Here is a 13,018-nt window from a genome sequence, read left to right on the forward strand (position 1 = left end):
TTACTAGTGCACCTCGTTTACTCAAATATATCGGCTTGCCGGGACTCAATGACAATCACGGGACTCCGATCCAATAAAAATTAAATGAAGGGATTACAAATTCCATCTATGACTCACTTTTCTTTTTAAGTAACTACTGTTTGATATAGCTTCCGTTCATTCTGAATGGGTCGAGCTATTCTTCCTTTGAAATACTCATTTATGGTTACGTCACGTTATTACTTAATGTTCAAATCAAAATCATAGTGTAAAATACTCATTGAAAGAAAAGAATAATTTCAGTAAAGCCAACAAGTTCTATGGTAGTTTTCTTTTCCCCATTCAGCAGAAAATAACATATAAAAATAAAACTGTGACTAAAGCACTTGATGTGCTCTTTTAGAGACATTTGGTCACATGATACTGAAGTTGTTATGACTAAGACACACATGTCTTTAAATGACTAAAATCCCAGGTTAAACTGTAAATTCCCACAAGTCGTATACTTTTAAGGCCAATTCTAAAATCTTTATGTTTTTATGATTAGTGCATTTAATACGGTCAAAGTTGTTAAAACCAGAGACCCATACTCACAGATGTACCTTTATGGCGACTCTCCACCTTCCTGTTTCTTTCAATCGTTTTCATTATATTTCTCATTCAAATTAGTAAATTGATCAGTAATTGCAACATCTGTTATCTTTCCCTTTCGAGGTAAAAGAGCGACACCTGGCGTAACATGATGGACCAACATGGTATTCTAATTTGGCTCGAAACTGCTTTATTTTGTTAATGAAGATGTAGATTTTTTTTTTGGCCAAAAATTTAACGTTTAGATTAATAATAATAATAATAATAATAATAATAATAATAATAATAATAATAATAATAATAATTTATATGGCATGATTAAAAATCTGGTTACAAAATTCCTAAAAACATTAAAAAATAATAATATTAAAGAGAATTGGAAGAAAGCAAAACTTCCAAAAAAAGAACAAACAAACAAATGAATGATAAACATAAAACTGATTTGTCCCCTGCCAACTTAAGCTGCATGACTTACTGTCTGTCATAAGATTTATATTTTTTGGCATAAAAAAATCCCCAGCTTTTTCAAGTCTAAGATGCTTTCTTTCACACAGGTAGGCTAAACTTAAGCTATGCCTACATAAAAATCAAATAAAGGATAATTTAAAGCTGTCCCAAAGTTTCCTTTCAGTCTTGGATCATTTACATAGCAGTCATAAAAAGTGAAGCAAGTACTTTTTGGCAGCAAACTCCGGTTAGCTATGACTGACAATGATCAGGGTGAATTCTGCCATTGATGTCTGTCATTTCAACCCTTTTTTAAAATCTATTTATTTATTTATGTATTTATGTATTTATTTATTTTTCTTGAGTGGTCAAGCCAAAGCCCAAAGCCCCTATTACTTTTTTCATGCTTGCAGTATACATTTATATATATATATATATATATATATATATATATATATATATATATATATATATATATATATATATATATATATATATATATATATATATATAATCATTATTATATATGTTATGATGCATATGTATTGCATGATGGCAGGTAAAAGCCAGGTTCAAACTATTACAGCCTATACTAACAGGGTCGACTGTCAGGCCCAGTCACAGCCCTGTGTCACTGGACTGTTACAGGAGTCTAACAGGGTCCAGTGTGGTTTGATTTGATATTTAGTAATAAATATGAATTTTAAACAGTGCATTAAAATACTATGTCATTAAAGACGCAAAACATTTTTTTAGATTCTCCATAATCATGAAAATTTGGACATTATCCACCCTCACTTTTTTGAAGACAAATGTTCTAAATTCAAGAATACAAACATGTTGAGACAGGGAGTTATGCAATTTATATTGACCCCAAAACGTGTTTTAATCGAGATTAGAAGAAGGATAAAGAGTTATAGGTGCTTTTTGTTCTGAAGTGTACTTACCGTGTTCTGTTTTAATGCACACATTCATAGACGTTTTTGAACAAGAATTTTACGTTGTGGTAATTTAGTGCAGAGTTTGAGCACCATCGCTTGAGGGCGAGTGCGTCCTTTATCTAATTTGCCGTAAACACTGATCCTGGACGTGATAAGAAAAGTGCTTACTTGTCTCCACTTGCGGTTAACCTGCGCAGCCAGGTCACAAGAATCTGATCTGAGACCAACCCAGGAACTTAAATACTCAGGTAAGGACATGAAGTCTGACAGACGCACATGCTGGTGCTTTGAGCAGCTCAATAAAAGACGAGCGTTCACTAAGGCCAATCAAATTCACCCTGTAGAACTCCACGACCAATCAGCGCTAGTTTTATGATTCCTAAGGCGGGACTTCCGAGTGGGTGTGCAAGAGACAGGAGGAAGAGGAGGTCAAATGCGCTGCTGAGAGTTTGAAAACGTGAGGCTGACTCCAGGAAAGACTCAGGTAGAAAAAGATTCTGTTTGTACTCCAATAGAGCAAGAATTGGAGTTTCGATTAAGTAATACGTGCAGTGGGGGTGGGCAGACGTTTCTTTCTGGTCTCACTCAAAAGCAACAGAGATGTCAGCTAACAGTCGATGCTAACGTTACATGTCGCGTGCTCGCTAACACCTAAAGTACTATCGTTTCAAACAAGGTGGTATTAAAAAATTGCTCTCTATTCATCTATAATAGCAAATTAAAGGTGATGTATGGTTTATCTACGCTGACCGTTAGCTTTGACTGTGATAACTGTTAGCTAGTGAGGACTAGCTCCTGAACTTTGCTGGACAAAATTTTGTCTTTGGGAGCTCGTCACGGTCACAGCTGTCATGTTTCACTCTGTACCCCGACGTCCGATTTGCGAGATCGGTGTTAGTACAATGAGGCTCCAAAGCAGCCGATCCTTCTGGCGTACTGTCGAGGAGGGCAGGGTAAGACTCGTGAACAGAAGCGTGGGCCTGCTGTTGTCCTGGATCCAAAGGGCAGGTGTTGGTGCCAGTGAGGCCGCGGGATCTGGCCAAAGGAGGAAGGGCTTGCTCTCCATATTCGCGGATCATTGCAGCTTTGTGACGGGACAGAGGGTTCGGCGGGCCTGTCAGATCGGAGAACTCTACTCCAACCTGTATTCCGAGCGGACAAGGTGGACTCTGGTTGGGAACATATGGCGCAGATTTCAGAGCAAGCATGCACCCAATGGCAGGCTTTTCGCGGCCTTGGCAGGTGTCTTCATGTGGGAGAACGAGAAGATCAATGATGAGGAAATTCGCAGGTTTGGCATCTTTGTTTTACATTTAATCACCCAACAATTTATCATCCTGACATCCTTAAGATCTCTGAATAAATGTGTTGACAGTTTAATACAAGTTCGTCCATGCAGAGTTAGTTTTGTGAGCATGAATTGTATCCTGTGGCCTTCTGAATAGTTGCGCCGATCCCTCTGATACTCTTGGAGATGCATGTAGAAAGTATGACCCCTCACCTTTAAATGAGAGTCTTCGTCCCCGGTCTCATGTTTTTGTTTTTAGGAACTGTTAAGTCAACTGTACAGTTTACCAAACATCCTGTCCTGTTGTTTGCCTCCCCTCTGAAGATGTGGATTTGAGCTAGAGGCGCTGGAGGCAGCAAAAAGTGTCAACACACCTACAGGGAAAGCAGCAGGAAATATGGAGCCTGGCTGGGAGGTTGTGATGGAGAGAAAAGACTTCAAAGTGTGGAAGCGCCCCATTCCCAACAGCCATCTCTACGAATACAGAGGTCAGACAACTTATCTCATGCTACACACATTGCGACGTGCAAATAACTTTCAGGTGTTTGCTGTGTTGGAAATGATGAAATGATCGGTCTTGTTCTTCTGTTTGAATTTCAGTATTGGGCTCCTACAACGATGTCACCCCAAGGCAGTTTTTCAACGTGCAGGTACACACATTTCAAATCTACTCACTTGCTGCAAAAAAGCTGTTTCAAAAGTTAAAAAAGTGTGTCAGGTAACTAATTATAAAGGGAAATTTGATCACAATTCGAAGCACAAATTGCTTTTGAATTGAAAACAAAAAGGTTTGTATCCCTCAATTCTCAAACTAATATTTTTAAAGGTTAAAAAAACAACACTGAAGGGCATTTGTCATAGATTGTCCTCAGTGTTTTATGGCACTCTCTTTAGCGGTTCTTTCACCCAGGCACTCTTTCGCAACCAGCATATTTGCACTGCATGTGCCGAGCACAAAAGCATCGCTAACACTTACCCTCTGAGCTATATTAAGCACCTTACCCTTGACTTCTACTTTCTCCTTTCCCCCAGTTGGACACTGAGTACAGGAAGAAGTGGGACTCTCTGGTTATCAAGCTGGAAGTGGTGGACAGAGACGTCAATACAGGCTCAGAGGTTGTTTATTGGGCTACACAGTTCCCCGTGAGTTTCTCTTCATTATTAATACACCCAGAGAGAGACAGAGGGGAGGGGCTATTTACTCTCCACAATGTCTGTACATATTTCAGTTCCACTTTTTTCTTTTTACACTCAAACACGGTTAAACAGAACATAGCTTTTGCCTGTTTATTCTTTTGAGGGGACTGCTGTAATCTGCTTTAATCTCTCCTCACAGTATCCCATGTACTCCAGAGACTATGTGTACGTGCGTCGCTATGATGTTGACGTGGAAAACAACCTGATGGTCCTCGTGTCCAGGTAGATCTTAAAAAAACGATGTGTCTGTTCACCATCATGGTTTATTTTGTGTATAAATTAGTTAATCATTATCTTTTCACCTCGTGTGTTTCTCTTTGATTAGAGCCGTGCAGCATCCCAGAGTCCCAGAGACCCAAGAGTTTGTGAGAGTCAACTCATACCAGTCAAAGATGGTCATCCGTCCTCACAGGTCCTTTGATGAGGTTGGTGTCACACGATTTGTTACAGATTTGTAAAACTTACATCCAGGGTCCAATATTTTCAGCAACTCAGTTTCACTTTGTTTTTTTCTTGCAGAATGGGTTTGATTATCTACTCACATACAGCGACAACCCTCAGACTGTCTTCCCCCGTTACTGTGTGAGCTGGATGGTGTCAAGTGGTGAGCTCTTTTCCACAGACTGAGGCTAAAAATGTCTTCAAAATTATATTCCATCTTCTTCTTTTTTTTTCAACCCAACCAAGAACTGAAAAGAGATTTGTTTTTAAATTAAGCAATTACATTTTTATACATTGTGCAGATGTTCTTGTTTTATGTGCATCTCTAAGCTTTGAGACCGTCTTTTCTTTGCTGCACAGTGAACTTGTATTGTACCCATTTAAATGAAGGTGCTCTCCCTCATCTCCTTGCAGGTATGCCTGATTTCCTTGAAAAGCTGCATGCGGCTGCCCTGAGGGCCAAGAACCTGGAAGTGGGAATCCACGACTACACAGGAGTCATTAAATCCAGTGATACCAACCGGCAAGCAAACCAGGAGCGGCTAAGTGGAGAAAACCCCCACACAGGCAGTTCTGGGCAGATTTATGCCTGAGATGTATATTTCACAGACTGAGGGTTATGTTGGTGTGTGTGCACTAGCAAATTAACCCAAACTAAACCCTCCAACCCGTTCGCTTTGAGTACTGTGAACTGCAAAGGGAAGCTGCATCGTAGGTGAAAGACAAACAGACCCATCCATAGACACGGGTGTACTGATCGTAGATGACATGTCAGAAGAGCATCAAACTTTACTGTGACAGCTTAACGCCTCTTTGAAGGGAACGCTGCCATGGAAATGTCCACCCAGACTGCTGGCATTAGCATTTACTTTGCTTAGCCAAACATTGCCTCATGGCCTTTTTGCCTCCTTTGGTTATGATGTGTGTCGTAGAAGCGCCGATGATGAGATGGAGCCATAATTCCTCGTTGTTTTGATGCTTTTGCCAAAGCACTGTTTTCCTTCATCTGATATCTGTTCTTCCGTTTAGCTTTAAAACCATCCAGCCTGCAGCCACGTCGCTGGCATCAGTGGAGTGTTCGTGGTGAGATTCCAGCAACAAGTTGAGGGAAAGGTTTTGCAGTACTGAACTGAGAATTGTTACTGTGACTCTCCACTGTTGGAGGTTGATAATAATAAAATGCAAGAACTATGAATAAGATCTCTGCACTGATGAACTGAGGCCAAACCGTGAAGGCGCTCCTACATGTTTCTTCATCTCATGGATTCAAAAAAACTGCTTCCTGCGTGCGTGCATCCCGAGTGACTGGTCTTCATCTAACTGGACCAGATTGATCCACAGAAAGAAAACAAAATGATGCCATTGTTGTAAAAAAAAAAGGGTGTAATTGAAGATGAAACTTAGGGCTTCTCTTTGTGTTTTGAGCATGGCGTTACAGTTGAGGTTCCAAGCTGTCAGACTTCTTGTGTTTGTTGCAAACTGCCAGTGTTGACAAAACAGCCTTCTGAAGAAAAGCCAGTCCTTCAGCATTAGGGGCATAGTGTCTTATAACAACAACAGAAATCCTCAGATTGAATGGTACTAATGCGCTCCACTTTAGCTGCCCCAGTAACACCTTTTAATAAGCCAATGTCCCTTTTTAAAACAACAGCACTTGTGCCACACCCTGATCCATTAACATTTCATAAAAATGCAAAAAAGTAAACTGTCTCCTCCCGCTCACAACAGGTGTAGCAAACATCACTCAAGCGTGCACTATGGGAGATGTGGGTGTTTGTGTTTTCTTTCTGTTACTGTCTGTCTTGTACATTTACAGACCTACAGCTGAGATCCTGTTTTATGATCCCATAAGCTTCTCCTCTGTTGTGCTTTTCCAGTTTGTGTTTATAGTGTGGGTCCTACTGAAACTCCAGACGTCATCTGTCTAATTAAATCACCCTTTTTGCTTTTGTCATTCACTGTTTGCAGGGGGTGTTATGAATGTACAAAGAGCACCACGTGCTGCGGAATAAACTACACTGTTTACAGCCTGACAATCTGGCACAAATATCTTGAAATCTTTTAAAGAAACATCTCATGTTGTACTGAGACTCAGTGTTACGTTGTTGAAGGTGGTACATAAGTGAGTGAGCAGCTGTCTGTCAGTGAGATCCACTTGTGACAGGATTTTCTGTATGTATGAGTGTTAATATATATAAATATAAATAATAATCCCCACTGTTAAATGGAATCTGGCATGATGGTTTTTCTGCTATTGATTAAAAAAATGCCCTTATGAGATCTACTTGATATGTTGAACATGTGAAGGAGGAAATAAACGCTTGTTTTTTAATCTCACCAGACTAAAAGGTCATAATCCATTAAACATTACACGTGTTGTTTGCTGACGTTGAGCTTGCGAATGTATCATGTTAATGCCATATGTGTGCCATCTGCACTAAAATGTGTTTTTTCCTCTGCAGGCAGTCAAACATTTGTTGAAGTAATTGTGTGAACATGAGCACTTGTTACCATATGAGTCCAAGAGTAATTTGAATTGCAGAGCGACTAATCGTTCAAATAAACAGAGCTTCACGTGTGTCATTCTGTGTGCAGCTGTTCGTGTGAGGTGGTTGTGACCTTGTCTTTGCAGAGAAAAGGCTGATTAGCATTGTGTCTGTGCAGAGCAGCTCCCATCACCCACTGCTGTCCAGAGTAATGGGATAACCTGTAAACCCTTTATTCTCTGTCTGGGTGTAAGGTCAGTGACGGACTGCTCAGGAGCTTCACATTGCACTTAAAGGACTGTCCACTCAACTGGTCAGCTTGAGACTAATGCTGGTCTAAAAATAGCCCACATGCTGCAGTGTTCACTTGAATCCAGACGTAGTCTGCTGTTAAAGATGATCTATCACAAAAAAATGAACAGGTTTATGCTACAAGGTATACTGGTTCTCAAAAAATATTATACTTGAATGGCATTTTGGAAGCTTTGTGCTTAGATTTCATGAATTTGTTGCCATGTGGTTGAGTTTCCTTTAGAAGCTCACGTTAGGTCTATTAATAGCAGAGTTGTTGTCAGATCAGAAGCTGTCTCTGATCTGTGTTTGTATTGAGTTCCACTTCTCTGCAGCTCTGACTCAAGATCGACAAAAGCAGTTTTCTTAAATTCTGCCTCTCGTTGCTCCTGCAGTGAGACACACTCTATTAATGATGGTGGTGACTTACAAAGAAGTGACAACTGTCATTTATTGACGGTGCTAAAACTGACAAAACACCAACAGGAAATGAGAAGAGGACGGACAGCTGCTACTACGACTGGGTAGCTCCAGTTTGTATACATGTATTATTAAAGCGAATGAACTGTCAAATGAGTGGAAATTGTGACAAAATGAGGAGTAGATGTTGATTTTTTATTTTTAACTAATTTAATACACCTCTATACGAGCACCATTAGTTGCACTAAGCATATCCAGACAGTTCTTGATTTCTTACCATGTTTGCTGTAGTACAGCCTCATCAGTGATCCTTTGCTTTAGATCAGTGATGTCCTGTATCTTTATTCAATAGACATTATCTTTAACATAACTGTGTGGTTCTGCTGTGTCGGCATATCCAATTTTGTTTCTATAGACGCATTGTGCCTTTTCTTGAGGAGTAGACATTTGGAAGGGATTTATTTAACAGTACCTCTTTTATCAACAGGATACCTGAAATACATAAATTCAATGAGATTAAAATCTTTTATGATTACTTTTATGAGTACGAATCAAATGTTCCCAACCAGAGAACAAATCTGATTACCTTTGGAATATATATATTTTTCAAATGTAAAGAGACTTTAAGGAAACCCTGTAAGTCACCACACTGTTGAGGAGAAGTGCAACCATAAACTGTGTCCACAGTGAGTGAACTCTGGGACGCTAATGGCCCTAGGTACGGAGGCTATCCCAGACTGAGCACTGAAACAGAAGGAGACAGTTAAAACTCCAAAATACACAAAAGAAAGAAAAGCTGGACGATAAAATAATAAAAAACTCAAGAGAAAGCTGAACACTACAATAAACAAAGTAAATTAATGTGGACGGAAGAATCTTTGCCAACCCTCGTAACATAATTTAAAGTTCTGTTTTCTATTAGCCTGTCTTTAAAAAACCATTCTGAAAAGAAAAATGAGACACAAGTTTACAATGATTAAAATACAGCTACCTTGGGGTGTCTCCACCTCACATAGCAGACAGTTAAAATATATATTCACAGAAATGACACCCAATCAAAGGACTGTCTCACTAAAGAAGCCACAGAGTGTAAGGAGGCTCACCTGCTGTCCATGAGCCCTCTCATTTCCTCCTGCCTGCTTCTGACTGGCTTACATATAGTCATTTTTAATGCAGGAATGACATGTATTAGCAGGAAAAGCTGCTTTTTGGGAAAACCAACTCTCAGCACTTATTTCAGATGCTGGCTGACAGTCCCACTGTGAAGGTTAACTGGGCTGCACCAGTATAAGAAAGACTTCATTAGCAGTTTAGAGCTTTTCTTCATAACATAAAACTCAATCTGTCTTGGGATACGTTTATTTTAATGGAACTCATTGGATAAATCATTTTCCAAAAAAAAAAAAAAAAAAAGAATGCATTGATTTTATATGAGACCAAAACTGTAATTTAGAGATGACATCAGTACAACACAAACAAATGTTGTCAAGGTTAGCGCATTAGCTCAGGACGAGGAAGTCTCATGATTCACTTCATCTTTGCAGAGGTCATTCTGACAGCAGGTCTAGGTTATTGTTTGTGTGTGTGTGTGTGACGAGTGAAAGTCAGCTCCATGTTTGATGTTTAAGTATCAGTTACAAAAACACAGCTCATTGGAGAAATTCACCACTTGTGTTTGATTTATGGGACAATAAGGACCTAAAAACCATCCTGTGTAGTTTTATCATCATCTTAAGAACACACACTCACTGTCCTGGGCTTGTGATTTATAAGTCATGACGTGTCCGTACTCTTAACAGGCTGCACATTGTTTTAATGTATGACCTCCACTTGCTGGAATTATTAGTCGTGGTTAAAAGCTACTGAGCACTTACAGTTATTGATCGTTTCCACAAATCAGCCACACTGACAGCAAGCAGGTTAAACAAGACGACTGGTTTATGTACATGAAAGCTTTAAAAACCTTAAAGACACACAATCTGTGTGTTATCAGACATGTTTCTGCTCTCCTCACACCAGTTAATAAACAGAGCTTTTGCCAATGAAACACACACAGGATGTTTGGATGATATTTATTAGTCACAGTCTGAAAATTATTGTACATTATGAGATTTTAAAAAGCAATCATTAAAGCCTCAGTCAGTTTTTCGACACTTTTGCACTTTGGTAAAAACATTTGCTCCAAATTAAATACATTTCTTAAATGCCAACCAGAGAATACAAAAAATAAACATGTGTTTGTTCTTTTTTAACCTGTCAGTAGAAAGTGCTCGCAAGCCTCCAAGGTGCTTGGCACAACCATGAACAGGAGACGTACTGCATGGTTAGATCAAGCACAATGGAGTCCTGGGCAAAGACGAAAAAAACATGTTTCACAGGAGGTTCCTCCAAGACACTCCAAAGCTTTGGGTTTGATTCGAAGGTTGGTAAAATCAAACATGAAATCATTTTACGATCACACTCTCATGAGCGTCTGAAGGTTTCAGAATTCCTCAAAGAGCTCACTGTAGATCAAACGTTTTCTTGTTTTTGCAGGAAAATCAAACATCTTGATTTTTGTATCTGCGGTTCAAGAGTCGAAAAGTCCTGAGGTGTCAGGGAGGGGAGAAAAGAAGTTGCATCATTGGTTTCCATAATAATTAGAAACAAATTGTCGCATTTAAATCATCTGCAGAATAAAAAAAAAAAAAAAAAAACGATTAGTCATAGGTCGCACTCACTGCGGTATAAAAGGGCTACACCCTTTCTGCGCACAAACTGCGTCAAACCCCGCCCTCCCGTCCTTCGCACCCAAATTTTCCAGACGCCCCAGAAAAAAAAAAAAAAAAAAACTAAAGAATTTTACGACAAACATTCAAAAATCTCAAACATTGTCCAGAAACAGACTGAAGGAATGGTGGTTTAATCAAATGAGTTCTCCATCAGTCCATTGAGTGATCTTTGGCCAATCAATGGAAACAGAGTTTGGGTGATCTCGTTACGACCACAGCGTCTTATAGAGTCCAGTTTCTAAGTCATTTGTCCAAAAATAAGTCTTGGTATCCAGTGGACTCAAGAATGACACTCTACTGTTTGTCCATTTGAGGACGTTTACCAAAGACACAACCGCTCCTGACCTTTCAGTCCTAACTACGTTAACGGTCCCCGAGTGCAATGTCAAAGAGTCACGATACCATCAAGCTAAGAGAGCGATTTCCCAAAAAGCTTTGACAATCTTGTTACCTTCTGTTGCGTCTCTTTCTGCTCCCCAGGGACATCTCGCTAAAATGAGAAGGCTGGATGCAATAATCAACTTAGAGCTCCAGCAACTGAACCACTTTGTGAGATGAAATTACGCCGTAATGCATGGAAGAGTTAGTTTGGACCAAATGGCAGGAAAATGGGAGCACTTTGGGTGGAAAAATGGTGGGTGGTGGCGGTGAAACGGACTTCTGTTTTTTCTGAACAGTGAGGATGTTTCAACGGGTTGATGAGATGGTGTGATGGGTTTTATGAACAGATGATTGTGAAACATAAGTATGCGTCCATAACTTACCTTTTTTTTCTCCAACGGTTGAATCACGCCAAGTGGGATCAGTTCAAGTTCAGTTTTTTACATCTCCAAATCTTTTTTCTGAATTTGCCTTGAGAGAGTTTAAATTTTCCCGATGATTTATCGGAAACAAAAGATGTGATTTAAAGTATGAAAACAAGAAAATACATCAAATACTTCTCAGACTATCAGTCAACCCAAGAATCGTACAACGTACAAATTTTGTTAAAACTTACTCTGGATTTGACCATCATTGGAAAGTCTACCAATGTGGTCTTTCCAACAAACCCACCTTCCTTTTCCATCCGTTGGCACCAGAAGTCGTCGTTGGTTCAGCCGGCTGAGGGTTGCTGGAGGCGGCTGAACGGATGCTCTGAGCTCAGTCTTGGGGTCTTCTAGCTTGCTCTACTGGAGGCAGACTGTCCTGACTGCGTCCTCAGCACCCTTCAAGTCCCCATCTCCTGCCCCTCCTTCAAGCTAGGAGGGGTTGCTGATGTTCTCTTGGGATAGGTGCACTGGCAAGGAGGACTTGGTCAGGCTGGGATTGGACGTGGGTTGGAGAGTTTGGGTAGGGGGGGGTCTGCCGGTTCCGCATTTCATAAATATTAATACAGAGTCCTCCCTCTACAAATGGCTAGATTCTTTAATTTTGTTAGAGGGGGAAGTGCTTTATTCACTTAATGGCTTTTATTAGTGCCCGGTCTTCAACTCTTTCATTAGCTAAAGTGCTGCTATAATTTACAGGGTAAAGAGGGGGAGGGGAAGAGGGGGAGGTGGTGTCTGAGGAGGGTTGATCCTGCTGCTGCGGGACAGGAAGGCTGTACCCTCACAGCCACTGCAGCTTTTCCTAAAAAGTGGCTTTTCCCTCAGAATCAGATGTGGTCTAAAACATCAGATACATCTGTTAGCATCTTTAGTGAACATTTAGTGAAGTAGTAGATTGTGGATTGTGGCTTTAAATACTGATCAACTGAACTAAACGCTTGGTGGACATCCAAAAGTTGCACTCCCCAGAATAAAACACTATTTAAATGAACAAAACTTTAAAAGGAGGTTTTGTCTGATTGGACTTGTGACAATAAGATGGTTTCTCCTCATACATGTGGCTCTTTTGGATCATGAAAATGTCTATTTGACCACAGATAGGATTTCATTGACCGAAGAGAAAAACTACTGCGTATTATTCGTCAAGTTCTCTGCATATGTAAAGACAGCTTTGCAGAAATTTGGATGTTGCTTTAAAGATGAAGAGAATCACTTTTGTAATTGCATATGTCTGTATCTCCTGATTCATTGTGGTTTGTACCAGAGGATGTAGAAGGATTGGTTGGTCTAAATTACCAAACCCACACCAGATCCTCCTTATATACTGAAACGCTCAACAAGCCTGCATCTCCTTTGGATA

General features: G+C 39.9%; 1 protein-coding gene across 1 annotated transcript; it reads left to right on the forward strand.

Annotated features, from left to right (window-relative positions):
- The first annotated feature begins 2,348 nt into the window (after positions 1-2,348).
- On the forward strand, positions 2,349-7,458 carry stard7 (StAR related lipid transfer domain containing 7). The gene is made up of 8 exons (XM_074690983.1): positions 2,349-3,249; positions 3,571-3,734; positions 3,847-3,896; positions 4,279-4,389; positions 4,583-4,665; positions 4,769-4,868; positions 4,963-5,047; positions 5,299-7,458. The coding sequence occupies exons 1-8, from the start codon at positions 2,810-2,812 to the stop codon at positions 5,475-5,477; spliced, it is 1,212 nt and encodes a 403-aa protein (XP_074547084.1). The 5' UTR covers positions 2,349-2,809; the 3' UTR covers positions 5,478-7,458.
- Positions 7,459-13,018: the final 5,560 nt, after the last annotated feature.

Source organism: Halichoeres trimaculatus, unplaced genomic scaffold, assembly GCF_033239565.1.
Source record: "Halichoeres trimaculatus isolate MK-OKI-2021-1 unplaced genomic scaffold, fHalTri1.1 fHalTri1_scaffold_16, whole genome shotgun sequence".
In the NCBI taxonomy this organism is placed as follows: Eukaryota; Metazoa; Chordata; class Actinopteri; order Labriformes; family Labridae; genus Halichoeres; species Halichoeres trimaculatus.